This window comes from Polyergus mexicanus, unplaced genomic scaffold, assembly GCF_030449975.1.
Source record: "Polyergus mexicanus isolate NDT 795.1 unplaced genomic scaffold, iyPolMexi1.0 SCAF_19, whole genome shotgun sequence".
NCBI classification, from domain to species: Eukaryota; Metazoa; Arthropoda; class Insecta; order Hymenoptera; family Formicidae; genus Polyergus; species Polyergus mexicanus.
The window spans coordinates 1,363,273-1,377,986 of NW_027223339.1; the positions used below are offsets into that span (position 1 = coordinate 1,363,273).

The window sequence follows — 14,714 nt, forward strand, 5'->3', positions numbered from 1 at the left end:
TGTCGCCAGATATCTTATTAAACCAAGAAATACGTCTGTTACGGCAAATGGACGCTCATTAATAACTTAAACAACTATGCGAAAAACTTTTATTGCTCGTAAAATTGTAATTTGCATTAATTAATCCGCGATTCATTAAACGTTTTGTGTTTGACTAACGTACGCGAGATAGTGATGAATGGAGGCAAAATTAAAACGCTGTAAGCAGTTATTGCTTATACCAAGCTCGTATATATTTTACATACGATGAGCGACTCGGGCAAAAATCATGAATCATTAATGAGACATTCTACGCAACTGTGAATGTTATATCTTCGTGTATAATTTCTAAAAAAAAAAAAAAAAAAAAAGTTTGCTTTAGCGGTGCTAAAATTATCTGCAAGATTTCAAATAATGGAAATAAAATCGAATGATTTCTCTTAAAACATCTTGCGTTAAAGGATTTTGCTGTGGGTGGTATATCATGTGAAAATTTCACCCAAGTGTCATTGTATTTTTATAAAACGATGAAATAATAGGCCGTTGGATTAGTACGATTATATCGATTTCCATAGCTAACACCGGAATTGCCAAAAATGGTGCTTCGATATTAATGTATTGCGCGTGAACGATATTCACGTTAATTATTTATTAATTTGTAATTAAGGATTATGGATTAAGATGAGGATTTGAGTAATACAGCCAGAGAGAACGTAGCTATAATGGTGCGCGCGACGTGAAAGCACGCAAACTTGGAAATATTTCAAATAGCGCGGTAACGTTAATCTGCCGTAAGTAGATTAGCCACGTAATGAGATTATCAACGTAATCGCATTTTTATATCCACATTCCACATACTTATCTCTGACTTGCATTTTATCCCTTCTCTATCTCCTTTACGTAATATTATTGCCGCTATATAGCCAATATATTATTATTAGCGATACATCATTCTTTACCACTAATACACCTGAATTTACCTACTAATACATCTGAATATTACATCCATATTATTTCTGAAAAATCTATAACATTATATTTAATATTAAAGTCAGAGTAAGTTGATCTTGATAATACTTCAATATTTTTATTTATGCATTTGGGCACGTGTTGTAAGTTCTTCGATTCTTAAACTAATTTTGTAGAGAAAAGATTATTAAATTAAAATTAGCAAGCATATTTTTGACCAATTCACAATATATTTTGTTTCTTTTATAGAAAATGTCAACTGCCTAATTTAATGACGTTCCATATCCATTTCTCTCTCTTGCGCGTCTTTATAATTGTTAATGTAAATTAACGTAATTATTTTGCGATAAACTCTCAATTAGAATAAATTATGTAAATCTCGTGACCATTTAAATTGTACGAATCGCGAATTGCTAATGACCAGATTCGATGAAATGCTCGGTTAACCGAAACTCGATACAATCGAATCGCAGATAATCGGCGTCTTATATCGCGCTTTAATTATTTCGCGCTGTACTAAAATCGGGATCCCTTTAATTCCGTAAATGTGCGCTCGATTCGTCGTCAACGCGACGTAACGTAGCGTGTTCTAATGAGCACTCGGCTCGCGTGAATCGATATCGCGTTAATTCCGGAATATCCTGGCCCCGAAACTGCGACTTCAGCGATAGCCGGGTTGGATTTCTCGGCAAACTTTCCGTTCAACGAGCGAGCGAGCGCGCAGAGGCGGGTTAGGTTAAATTTGCGAGCTATTAAAGCGACGTTAGCAAGATGACATTACCCGTGGCAGTATCCCGTGGATGCTGCTAGGCGTTACGAACTCGAGACGATGGTGTTGCTGCAACAACCGAGCGGAGGGATTAGAATCGCGAAATAACGCGCTCGCGAAACTTATGCGCGAAATTGCGGCTTCGATTTTGTCGTGAATTCATACGACGCGAAGTTAGATGGATTATTATACTTTGTCACAAACTTTTGCCAAGTTTGAAGATTGTTGAACTCGATTAAATTTTAGATATATTTGCCCCAATTTTAATGGATTTGAAAACTTCTGTAATAATTAATCATGTAATGCGATGCATTTTTGTTTTACAAGGCGATTATAAAATGATGCTAAAATATTTAGCATTTCGTAAATATTTTGTCAAATTATAGTAATACTATTCGACATAAATTTCCTCTCTTTCTTACAAGTTATAAAATATTTTCATCTAATTTCTTGCTTTCTGCCATTCTTATTTGCGAAGGTTTTATGAACCCCTAAAGGGGTTGCAACTTAATCTCTAGTCAGCATATATTGTTTTGCGATTAATTCTTTCTCTCTCTCTCTCCCTTTCTAGAAATTTTCCCGACCTAAAAATATTACATTAAATTTATAATTACATTGTTCTTGTAAATCTCTGGAAAAGTATATTTAATTTATACTACAAAAATCTAACAGAGAGGAATATATATTATTTTTTTTTTATTTCTACAAAAGAGAGAGAGAGAGAGAGAAAGAGAGAGAGATATATATACATATATTTCTTTGACATGAAATCATAAATTCGGATAAAAGTATTGTATATGATTAAGACTATTGAATCCTTTGAGAAATTAAAACAAAAGAGAAAGATACTGTAACTTTTTTAATTTTAATAGAATAAATAAATAAATCTTTATTAGAGCATTATTAGAGAGCGCTTCAGAGAATTTAAGCTCCTGAAATTATTTGTCGATATTATAAGATGACATTGTTGCTTCTTGTCTTGTTCTTTTTACAATCTTGTAACGCCGTTATCGTCCAAGTGAAAAAAAATGGGAAACAGCATTATTCTCGCCGGTGTTTGTAATTTTACCAATATAAACAGGTAAACGAATATATGGGGCACAATTAATCATATAGTAAGCACGCGCAATTAATTATTTCGAAGATTATTATAACGAATTACAACCGTGCACCACCGCGGTGCATTACAGTCAGCGTTAATCCGGGCAAAGAGAATGGTAATGTGGCGTATTAATTTGCACGTCGCGGAGATTTAAATGTTTCTTTTTTATTAATTTCCTGGAAAGATACTTGGCGAGTTCATAATTGTCTTCGCCAATTAATACCGATAAATTTTGCTCATTATTTTTGCGCGGAATAAGGATATCGTTTAGTTTTTATCGGTTTGAAAGATACTTCAATTGCAATAAATGTTAAAGTTTCTTTCGCAAATTTCTGTATTATGGAACTCTCTCTCTCTCTCTCTCTCTTTCTCTTTCTCTTTCTCTCTCTTCTTCTTCGTTTCCACTTCCATTATACAATATTTCTCCATACTTTTAAGCATTAAAACATTCCAATATTTAAATATTATTAATTATACTTTTATAATGTTGCACATATTGCATTATTGAAAGTATACAGTATATGTATATTTATTAAATATATGCGGTTTAATAAAATAGAACATTGATAGAATATATGAATCGAACACATTTTTTATCATTCTCACATTAACATTTCCAAATTTTCAAAATTACAAGACTGAATATTACTATTATGTATGTATTTAAATTTCGGTCATAAAATTATACTTTCTAATGAAATTTCTTGTGGTTGCATGCACAAATTAAGTATTATTTTTTCTCATGTACGACAGTATTATATTACTGATGATTTATAGTAATTACTTCTGTAAAAAAAATCAAAGAGAGAGATAAATATTATGTGTATGAAAAAGTCAATAAAATAATATATGCCAACTTTAGACACATTTAACCTGAGGATAAAATTTTGAAAGTAATAGTTCTGCATAATAGTTCACATTGACATACATATTTTATTGTCTTTTTTAAATTATTTAAGACTGCAATATTTATATTTTGAAGGAAAATAAAGAAGAAACAAAAAAACTTCAATTTAATTTAATAATTCTTTAAATTCTTTCCTAAGTTAAATATCCAAGCTAGCATGCTTCAGATGAATAATTCATTTGGGATAAATTCTCTCTCTCTCTCTCTTTCTCTATGTTTTACACTCAACAATTTATAATTTTTAATATTAATTATTAATAGAGAAACATTATATAAAGGATTTATTCTTCTCTCTAATTCTGGTGAATATACGTTTTTGAAAAATTTTCTGGCAAAACACAGGAATGAGGAATAAATTATTAAGTCAACCTTTCGATTAAATAGCTACCCCGCACTCTAGTTAAGAAGTTTAACTGGCTGAACAACTTGATTTGCCACCATCTGCGTCGCAGTTGATGTAAGAGTTTCAGTATTAAGAATGAGACGTTAGCACCCTCCCACAGGCGGCAAAATTGTGCAACCTCATTTATAATTAGCAAGTAGAGTGGAGAGTGATATTTAGCCAACATACTTTCTAATTATTCGCTCGCAATGGCGAGAGATCTGGAAAATTATGAGGATTGTGGCACAAAATTATGGCTGCGTAATTTAAATGTTAAATTATCAAGAATTTAATATTCCTGAAATTTACGTTGTTTGAGGGTGAAAGCTTGTTTCACAACTAAATAAGAACAATGATTGCTTTATACAAAAGTTTAATGTCACATTATTGTTTTAATCTTTTTAAAATGACAAATTTTATCTAATGTTTTTTGTTATCTTATTAAAAAGATATCGCGACACAAAGATAATGATATTCATAATTTTAATAATTCAATTATTTCTCGAATTGTAACGAACAGTATTTTTCCAGAAATTAAAAAAGAATTTATTATACATTTAGAAATGTAACCTGATTTTTAAATACTAGATAATATTTGTCCGACAGATATTGACAGACAGAAAATCTTTTAAATTGAGAAATTCGATAATATCAACATAAAGTTTAATATTTCTCTTTTATAATTTGCTCTAGTAAGCTGAGATTATCGCGGTATTTTATTTATTCAAGACCCCTCGTCTAGTAAATGACACCACTTGTAGACACATTTGCGATGAAAAATTCGCAGATATTCTCGCGACGTAATGTCCCATTCTTTTGGTTTATTACTTGGTTTATTCCTACGGCGATGTCACAGCAAACTTGTTTCATAGAAATTGTAGAACGTATTATAGTATTATATATACATTATTATTCGCTCCTGGATTTAACGACTAACGACAGATATATCCATCGGGGAAGTTCCGTCAGTCAGCCAGCTTTGCGTTCGTCCGACGTTAATTGCTATTAACTCGAATATCGAGCCCGTCGTCGCAACTCAGTCCCGAAGTTCATGCCAAATCGCCTCAACTAAACTGCTCTGAGACATCCCGCCGGTTATACCTAGGCCGCCGCTCGCGAAAGTGTGGACGGCCCTATAATTATTACGCGACGTGTTCGCAAGCGAGGGAGAACTTGGTCGTGCTCGCGCGGCGGGAACTTCCTAGCGATATTGATGAGCCGTGGGAGCAGCCTGTTAACGCGATTGTTCGAGAAGTTCGACAAACAATGCCCATCGCGAGTAAGTGCAAGCGGCATCTTGATTATGCAATATATCCATTAAGTGAGCAGCCGTGCTATTTAGAGGCGTTTAGCCAAGTTACGTATGAGCAAAGGTTAATGTTAACGAATACATCGTATTCGTGATGATTTTTGGAAGATATATACATATAAGTTATAAATATATGAAATACGACGGTGTATTCATGGCGTAGTAGAAATAAACCTTCATAAAAGAATACAAGCAAACAATGTTCAAAAAATTTACAATTTTCAAAATTGATATATTCAACGATAAAATTTCGTATTGCAAAATTTATTGTACTTTTAGATTTATTTTTCAAGCAAAGAAATTCGTTTTCTTACTATTTCCTACTTTTCTTATCTATTTTTAATTAATAAATGTTTTTTTATATTGTTTTTCTAACAGTTTATCTCATTTAATATTGTTTTTTATTTTTGTATTTATTTATTATATTATCACATATATTTTTTATCATATATGTTAATATTTAGTATTAATATAATATTATATCCACTATCACTGTTATTAACTTATTTTTGTTAGGATGTACGCCACAATAATCAGAGCTGCAAGATAAGTTTATATAAATTAAAATGATATATCGATTTCAGAAAAAGTTTCAAACTTATACTCACACTTTGAAAATATACTTTATACTTAGTTTTATTAGCACAAGAACATAATTACGCGTAAAGTTTAATTGTATCGTATATCAACGTCGAATAAATGATGCACATTCTTGAAATTGTCAACAAAATTATCATACATGATATATCCATGATTTTTCAGCATGGACTTATGTAACACCATGGTACCATGGTATGATTCACTTTGTTAAAATATTTCTTATTTGTGCCTGTAGAGTTTTGCCAATACTTCCAATATATATATATCAAAGTAAGTGAAACGATTGGTTCACTTGGATGGAATTCACGAAACTTTGCGCTGACAAGAACAGCTTTTGCAGGCAAACAACTTAACGGATACTTTTTAACCACTTTCAATTTAGATTATATACGCTTTTATCCTTGCAATGTGCCGTTAAGTGCTATTTGCACAAGAGATGTTCTTGAATTTTGCTTCGACGTAACACGTATATCGTGATTTAAAAAATATACCTCTAAATACATAATACAAATATAAATTCAAAAAATGGAACATAAAATCTGAAAAAGAAAGGATAAAAGCGAATTTACCGGTAGAAAGAACTTAAAATTATTTATCTTTAATTAGCAATTTATTTTAGTAATACAAATCGTTGTGCGTTTAAAATAAATTTTATTATATGATTGATAAAAATAATTTTTGGATGGTATCTTTTATTATAAAAATTTGTAATATTAAATATTATATTATATATAAATGTAATATAATATAATAATATTATATTATATTACATATATTGTAATAAAATATTGCAATTTAATATATATTGCATTTTTATATATAATTGTTTTTATGGCAAGAATAAGTTCTAATTTTATTTTTTGGACCTTATCCTATACAAACGATCTATATCTTCATTTACGAATCTTACTTTTGAGATGAACAATTGTGCAATTCTTTTAAAGGATGAATAAGAAAATTTCATACCTTTACACAAAATACTTTGCACGCGGTGCAAATCTTTCTTGAAAATTAAAATCTGTTTTCTTGATAATTAATTTTTTATTTGAGCTTTTGTATTTGTAATTAGATAATATCAAATATCAACTTACATTCAGAAAAAAAGTCTTTAGCATAGTTTAATGTTGCAAAAAGATTAACTTTTGAGTACTGCAAGTGAATTCTGTGTATACTGTGGTATTGTGGAAGCAAAAGTAAGCTAAATATTGTACATAAATTCCATCGTTTAGCTTGCAAACAAGACTTGCAGTTGATTTACTATTAGGATGCTTGTACCGAGATAGCTCATGAATCAAAGGGGAAATCCCAAGATCAAAGTTTTCGTGTTACGTAGAAATTCTCGAAATGCCACGCGAGGCAGGGCAGAATTATGCAATCATATCTGTACGAATATTTGACTTCTCTCCGGCTCGGCGAATCTCGTTCCGTCTCGACTCTTGGTAAGTGGTAGCGCATCGTATGTATATATCCGTACGTATAATTACGTTCGTCTGATTAAACATTATAATTGGTAGTCGACTGCGAAACTCGTCATGCCAGCTCTTCGTTCATACTTGCTATAAGCGTAGCCATATCTGACCATCAGTTTTTTAAATTTGATTATATATGCGCTGACCATGCGCAAGAACATCTCCTATATTTTTCTTATCTATAGATTCAGCTATATATACGTATTTATAGATGGAAATTTTTATTTAAAAATAATCTTACCTTAGCGTGATAATTTAATAATACTTGACATTCCATATTTTAATGATTATATATTGAATTCAAAAATAATTTTGATTGATAATTATTGATTGAATTTGTGCTCATAATGATTAAATAGATTTGAGTTTTAAAGTGCTAAAATGCGTCACCTAATCACGATTATGCGCTCGGAAAATGTTCTAATTATTCATCAAATCGAACAATTTGATGGGCAGTTTTGATATCTGATTCATTAGCTCGCAATGAAGTTATGTTAACGAATGCAATCCTGAGACAACACGATCGGCATTCTGGCGTTTAATTGCAATTATATGTCGGCAGCTTTTCGCGTGCAACAATTCTGATATTGCGCTGATGAAAGAAATGAATTCGGTGGAAAAATTTCAACGTGATGTTAGTTTGTATAATCAATTTATGTTACGATTTTTCTAATTTCAAACCGGTACAATGGTCGTTTGTTTCGAAAACTTTCAATATATTTCTAATTTTATTCTTTGCAAAAACTGAATTAAATATAACAGAAATCTCTTATTGCGCGATTTGTAATAAAATTGTTTTACATAATTTGTAATTTATTAAATTTACAATTTATTTATAATTAGAGCAAAATGTGATATATTAAAGCTTATTTCTATACGGAAAAAGAAATGCTATTGCTTCAATTAAAGTCTACGTCACGGGCTGCCACAAACATACACAGTTCATTCAATGATATTTTTATTGAACTAAATATCTGGATAATTGTTTTAATAATCCAGATATTTGGTCGAATAAAAATATCATTGAATGAATTATGTACGTTGTTGGCAGCCTGTAACGTGGAGTTTAATTGAAACAACAGCATTTTTTTTCCGTGTAACAATATATATTTTAGAAGACATTTTATCTTGTATTATCTAAATTTATATAGTTTATAGGCTAGATAAAATATAACAATAAAAAATATACGAAAAGTAATATGTATCTAGTTATCTTTAAACAATAAATTAATACGTATTTTTGAGCACTGATAGATTGTTACTGCTAGATAAAATATACACAAAATACAAACTCATATATTACGATATAAATAAGCTATAACAAATAATAAACAAATAGTCAAATAAGCAAATAAATTAATACATCCAATTTATATTTATGCGTGAGAATATCAATATATTTTGTTTTATTGATAACCTGAGTGCAACTACACGTCACGATTCAATAAATTTTAATACTGTCCTATTTTCGCTTGCGAAAAATAAATACCGTCACTCTGCTAACGATTAACGGAAATTGTGTAATAACGTGGTGAATATTGTCGATATATCGACAGCATATTTCAAAAACTGATGGGCATTAAACAGTAACACGTATATAATGCTTTATAAATATAAATACAAATATGAAAAGAATAATGTGTATAAAAAAAAATGAATTACGTATTTGTATATAAGCCAATTTTTGAATAATACATTTAATTTTATTCGATTCTAAAAAATTATTTTATTTTATATTTATTTGATTACCGAATTTTGCGTGCGCGCGCGGCACACTTCATGATTTAAATATTACGTTATATTATTATATAAACTATTTTATTTAGTTTTCTTTATAATTATTATAGAAACGCTTTTTTGTCTCATTTTACAAACCCTTATTTTTTAATTAAATTATTCTCTCCTTTCATACACAATTTCAGTTAATATAAACATGGCAGTTCCACGCAATAATTTTGACCTCTGATCAATGATGTACGAAGAGAGAAGATATACGTTTAGTGATAACTATAGCTGCTTCAAAAACTTTATTCATCCGTTAACGTCGGTAAGACGGGCAAATCGTGTTTGTTAGAGGTGACGGATGCAAATTAGGGAATTGTGGTCGAGGTCGAGAATAATATTTCTAAGGAAGGAAGCTTAATCACGAGCAGCTCTTTAATAATTGCTTTACCCGCGCGCGCGTAATTATAAATTCCGCCGTATAGTGCAGTAAATATTCTCTTGTATGGTTTAATCTGTTTAATATTAAACCTATATTTATTCATGACACAATATAAATTTTTCTTATTTTTAATTATAAACAATTTTTAGACGCACGAAATTTGTATTGTCAGTAATTATCTATAAAATGACTGAAAGCATTGTTCTTTATGTTTATATATTATTTTGCATATTTCTTTATTATAAAACATTTTTTTATTTTGTATGTAAAATAATAATTTAATATTTTTATATGTATTATAATTATTTAAAAATTAATTAAAAGTATATAGTGAATGAGAGAAACTTATCTCTTTTATTTATCTTTTGTTGTATATCATAATTTGATTTTTTATTTATTATATCTAAAAATTACTGCTATTTATAAATAATATATTCATACTTCATAATATATGTTGTATAAATAAGGAAGATAGTATGATTATGATTAGGTACACGTTGAGAGAGAGAGAGAGAGAGAGAGAGAGAAAGAGAAGATTAATTCATTAACAATATCATTTCTATGTGCTATATCTTTTGTCAACATGTATGCAACTATTATTTACCCGATGAATCTGCCTCGTGTAATTCACGTATTGTTTAGTCATGCCAATTAATATAAACTATAAACTATAAATGTTTCTCAGCTAGCATTTCCAGGAATACTCATTTAACTCTATAAATGGCTTCGAAGTTACCTGCTAATGATTATAACGATGCCATGAGCAGATTACACGTTGATTACGCGATGCAATTTGTCGGTTTCGTGTCAAACATCTCGTGAAGGAAATACTTTCCTTTTCCTCCGCAATATTTCTTTATACCAGTAAAATATAAACTGTCGATAATTTCTTACTTTTAAAATAAATAAAAAAATATGCGAAAAAACCGAAAGAGCAAAATGTAATTGATGGGACCGTTAGCGGAACAATGGAGTTATTATCTTTCTTGGGAACCACAAACTTTTAAAAAAATACTTAATATATGTATATAATTTGCTTGCTTCTTATAGTACTGTATTGCAATTTTTCTTTTTATGACTTTATATCGAGAGAAAAAAGAAAGATAAAATTTTATATGATATTAAAATAATTATTTAAAAGAAATGGCATATGTCAGTTATTTTTAGTATGCTTATTAGAAAAATATCAGAAAACAGATTGACTGTTTTTCTACGATACATTTCTTTAGTAGAATTGAAAAAGATGTAACATCGCACATTCGTTATAGCATTCATTACAATGGGAGATTAAAAGTTGAAAGTAGCGCAGTAAAAGTTACGACGCCTGTTTTTCAGCGATCGTTTTTAACGATGCCTAGTAGGAACTTTGGCACAACGAACTTCTTGATTTCGCTATCGTAAAACGAAACGAATCACGTGTTCTTTCAATGCTTTCGCCAACCTATCTAAGCGATTTTGCGAGAGTAATCTCGTGCGAGAAATAAATGCACATTTTTCCGATGCGTTATTCAAGTTTTGAAGTAAAGTTTTTGCTGGCAAAAAAGAATGCGAATTCAGAAATAATATCTATTCTATTCTGAACAAATAAATTATAAATAGAAAAAAACACAGATATCAGTAAAGATATTAAAAATGTCTTCATTTAAATAGAAATTTGAATATTTTGTTTTTTATCTTTTTTTTTTTTTTAAATTAAAAAGAGAAGAGATTTTGCTTTTTTTATGCGATTGCATCTAAAAGACATATCGAAATAAACCATTTATATCAAAATAAAATATAATAATTATATTGTTTATCAAATTGTTTATTAAATGTGCAAACTTTAAATTTGCTAGAAATTAAATTTGCTCTGTAGTTTTGAATTTTAAATGTATAATCGTAATTGTATAAATTAATATTTACAGTTTATAATCTTTATTTATTATTAACATAGTAATTTAATTTTTTGCGTAGAGGGAAGATGAACGAGATGGAGCAGATTCCTGAGGGTTGAGATCGCGCGGATCTTCGAGATGGCTGGTTGGAGAATGCAGTCGACCATCACGGTGCTCGGCGTCATCGCCATTGTCATGATCACTATTACTGCGTCAGGTAAACGATATGTACAATTTTTGTTCGACTTTATTTTCAATTAATACGAACACGCTTCTAATTTAACAGAATGTCCATTAGGGCTCAAACAAATCCTTTAGCTTTATTTTATCTTTCATCTATACGTACATATTTTCATATACAAATACTCGGCTAATACGATTTTATACATCGTTATTGAAAAGTATAAATTTATCTATTTTTATCGTGAACAAAAATCTAAATTATGCGGTACAACTAATACACATGTGTATGCTTAAGGTTTAATCATTTTTTTAAATTGTATTTTATATATATTTTTAAGAGTAACATAAATTATTGAATTATGTGTTAATGGATTAATATAATAGAAATCTATAAAGTTTCATTACAATATGCACCATGTGTAAAATATTACAATACTAAAGTGTTACAATATTTTAATAAAGTAGAAAATAACTGAAGGAACTTAAATATCTGGAATATTGAGAAAAATATAAAAGTTATGTTATATTTTTTGCATTATACATTATATTTCAAAAGTTGATTTTTAGCATTCGCTATTTGCTCGTGAATTTCGATGGAATGTTTTACAGTCGAATGTTCATATGTAGTGGAATATTGTTACGAATAAATGAACGATTCATTCATCTCAGTTGATTGGAATATGAAGATTTCTAATTAACCTAAATGCCTAGTTGCGTCGAATCGTAACAATGGAAGACGACCGTACCCGGCAGGATAAAGAGGGCAAAACTTCTTTTGTAGCTACCAGGCTCGTTGTTCTATACAGCATCGTGAAAATAGCTTCATCGGAATTTACTTTCTTGCGTTTCCTAGCAATCACCATTTCGTAGGTGAGCACTCTTTCGCGCAATTCCACACACCCCACAAAACTTGAAAGTAGCGGACAACGAGATTGCATTTAATATTGATAGATCTAGCTATATAAAAAAATAAATAATTATTTTTATGCTTTATATAATAATTTTAATGTTTAGCAATTTATTTTTATGCAAAAAAGAACGAAAAACAAGTATTAATCGGCTCGAGTAGATAATATTTCAGTAATTCTTGTCGAAAAGATAAACAAATAAATTAAGATAATATATTTTGCCTAAAGTTTAACAAATCTAGTTTTATACTTTGTGAGATGGAACAAAGATGGAATTTTTAATTTTATTAGAGACTTGAATTCTAAAATTATGCGATATAAAAGATAGAAAAATCGATATTAAAAACTATAAAATTCTGTTATGACATATAAAATTGGCAAAATCTTAATTTTCTTAAAAGTACTATCTCGTGACGATATTACATTTCTAATTGCAATTTTCGCGGAGAGATATAGATGCCCGTATAATTCAATCCTTCAAAGACCGACGGCTGTCTGGGACCTGCATCCGTCGCGTCCGCAGGAATAAATCCGCGGAGTTTCCTTCTTCGCACGTTCCGCGAATTTGTCTATCACACGTGACACGCGTAAATCCATGCTGACAAATTGCAGAGCGCGGAGATAGGTGTGCACGGTTATACTTGGGCGAGACCGCTCGATCGCAGCTGGCTAAAAACGCGCTCGGCTCGAAGGTGGAAAAGGGAAATTAGGCGCGCGCGAAATTTGTAGACGCGGCGAATGAAAAATGATACGTTACTTATGCATCGGTTACACGGATCCGCGATCGGAAGTTATCAATCACAAGGAACAAACGCGACGTATAACTTCATTTTGCGGCGCGCGGCTAATAGCCGAAATTCTACACGAATCACTTGCACTACCGGAGCAACAGCGGAGCTTTTAAGCTACGGCCGCCGATATCGTACGGCAGCGATCAATCATTCGCACAAATCGGGGTATATTCAGGGCGCGGGATTGAAGAAAAACCTTCCCTTCACGGATCGGCAACAAAACCCGAGATGAACGATCGTCTTATCTGTTATTACGGAACGTGTTATTCGGATCATGTTCAGCAGAGATGGGACCGTCGCGAATAATAATACGCGTAATCCCGGCATAGCGAAGATCAATACGCCAATAAAACTTTGATAATACTATCGGAAGTTAATTGAACATAGGGATACGCTCGGAAATTATTCGAATATCGAAACTTAAAGAAACCTTGCGTTGGTATCAACATTATTTTCCTAGCACTATATAATTTCATTCAAAATACGGAGCAAGTAGATTGCAATAGAATGATTTCTATGCAAGCAAAATTTGTTCGGAAGAATCTGACAATCTTTAGAGTGTTTTGAGAACATTATTCTTTATGCGCATCATACACGTCCACCACACGGTTAACAAATCATTTCTCGAAGATTAAAAGCAACGGGGCAAATAAATCGTAATTCTTCTATAACGAGACTCGAACACAAAAGAATGTAGCAATTTCCGGATTTTCCGCAGAGATCACCGCATACACGTTTGTCGTTTTATAAATCATTACGAACGTCGTCGTCGACCAAAATTACACAACGTTGCTCGACACGATCGATCACTCGCGACGCAATGCGCGCGATAAATTGCTTCCGAACGAGGAACGACGAACGAACGTCACGTTGTCGTTGCTGCTACCGTTGCTGTTGCCATTACAGCCGGTGCTATCGGCATGGTCGGCAATATCGATTCGCGTAAACAAGATCTCCGTCGTCAAATATCGAGGTGTATATCGGTTTGGTGACGTTTGCGCAGCTTGCGGACAATCGGCGAGATCGGACATTCTCGACATTTTCACAAATCTATATATCAAAAAATGACGATGTAGACATATCTGAAATATTAAAATGTATGTGCGTGAATATAAATCTAAGGTTCCTAAGTTTTTTAAATTGTGCAAAGAATAAATTTAGATAAATTTAGAACAATATATAAAGATTAATGTTATATATATATATATATATATATATATATATATATATATATATATATATACAATATATTATAATTTAAAAAATATAAATTTTTAAATTTTTTATATGTTGGAATATGAAAATTTT

The 14,714-nt window shown here is 30.9% G+C and overlaps 1 protein-coding gene across 7 annotated transcripts in view; it reads left to right on the top strand.

Annotated features, from left to right (window-relative positions):
• LOC138941621 (uncharacterized) overlaps positions 1–14,714 on the top strand; it is a 255,219-nt gene that overhangs the window by 190,616 nt on the left and 49,889 nt on the right. For all 7 annotated transcript variants that reach the window (XM_070311452.1, XM_070311447.1, XM_070311449.1 and 4 more), the window contains one exon: positions 11,604–11,741. In XM_070311452.1, coding sequence (XP_070167553.1) covers positions 11,663–11,741 — 79 coding nt within the window. In that variant the 5' untranslated portion in view covers positions 11,604–11,662. The remainder of the gene's footprint in view (positions 1–11,603; positions 11,742–14,714) is intronic.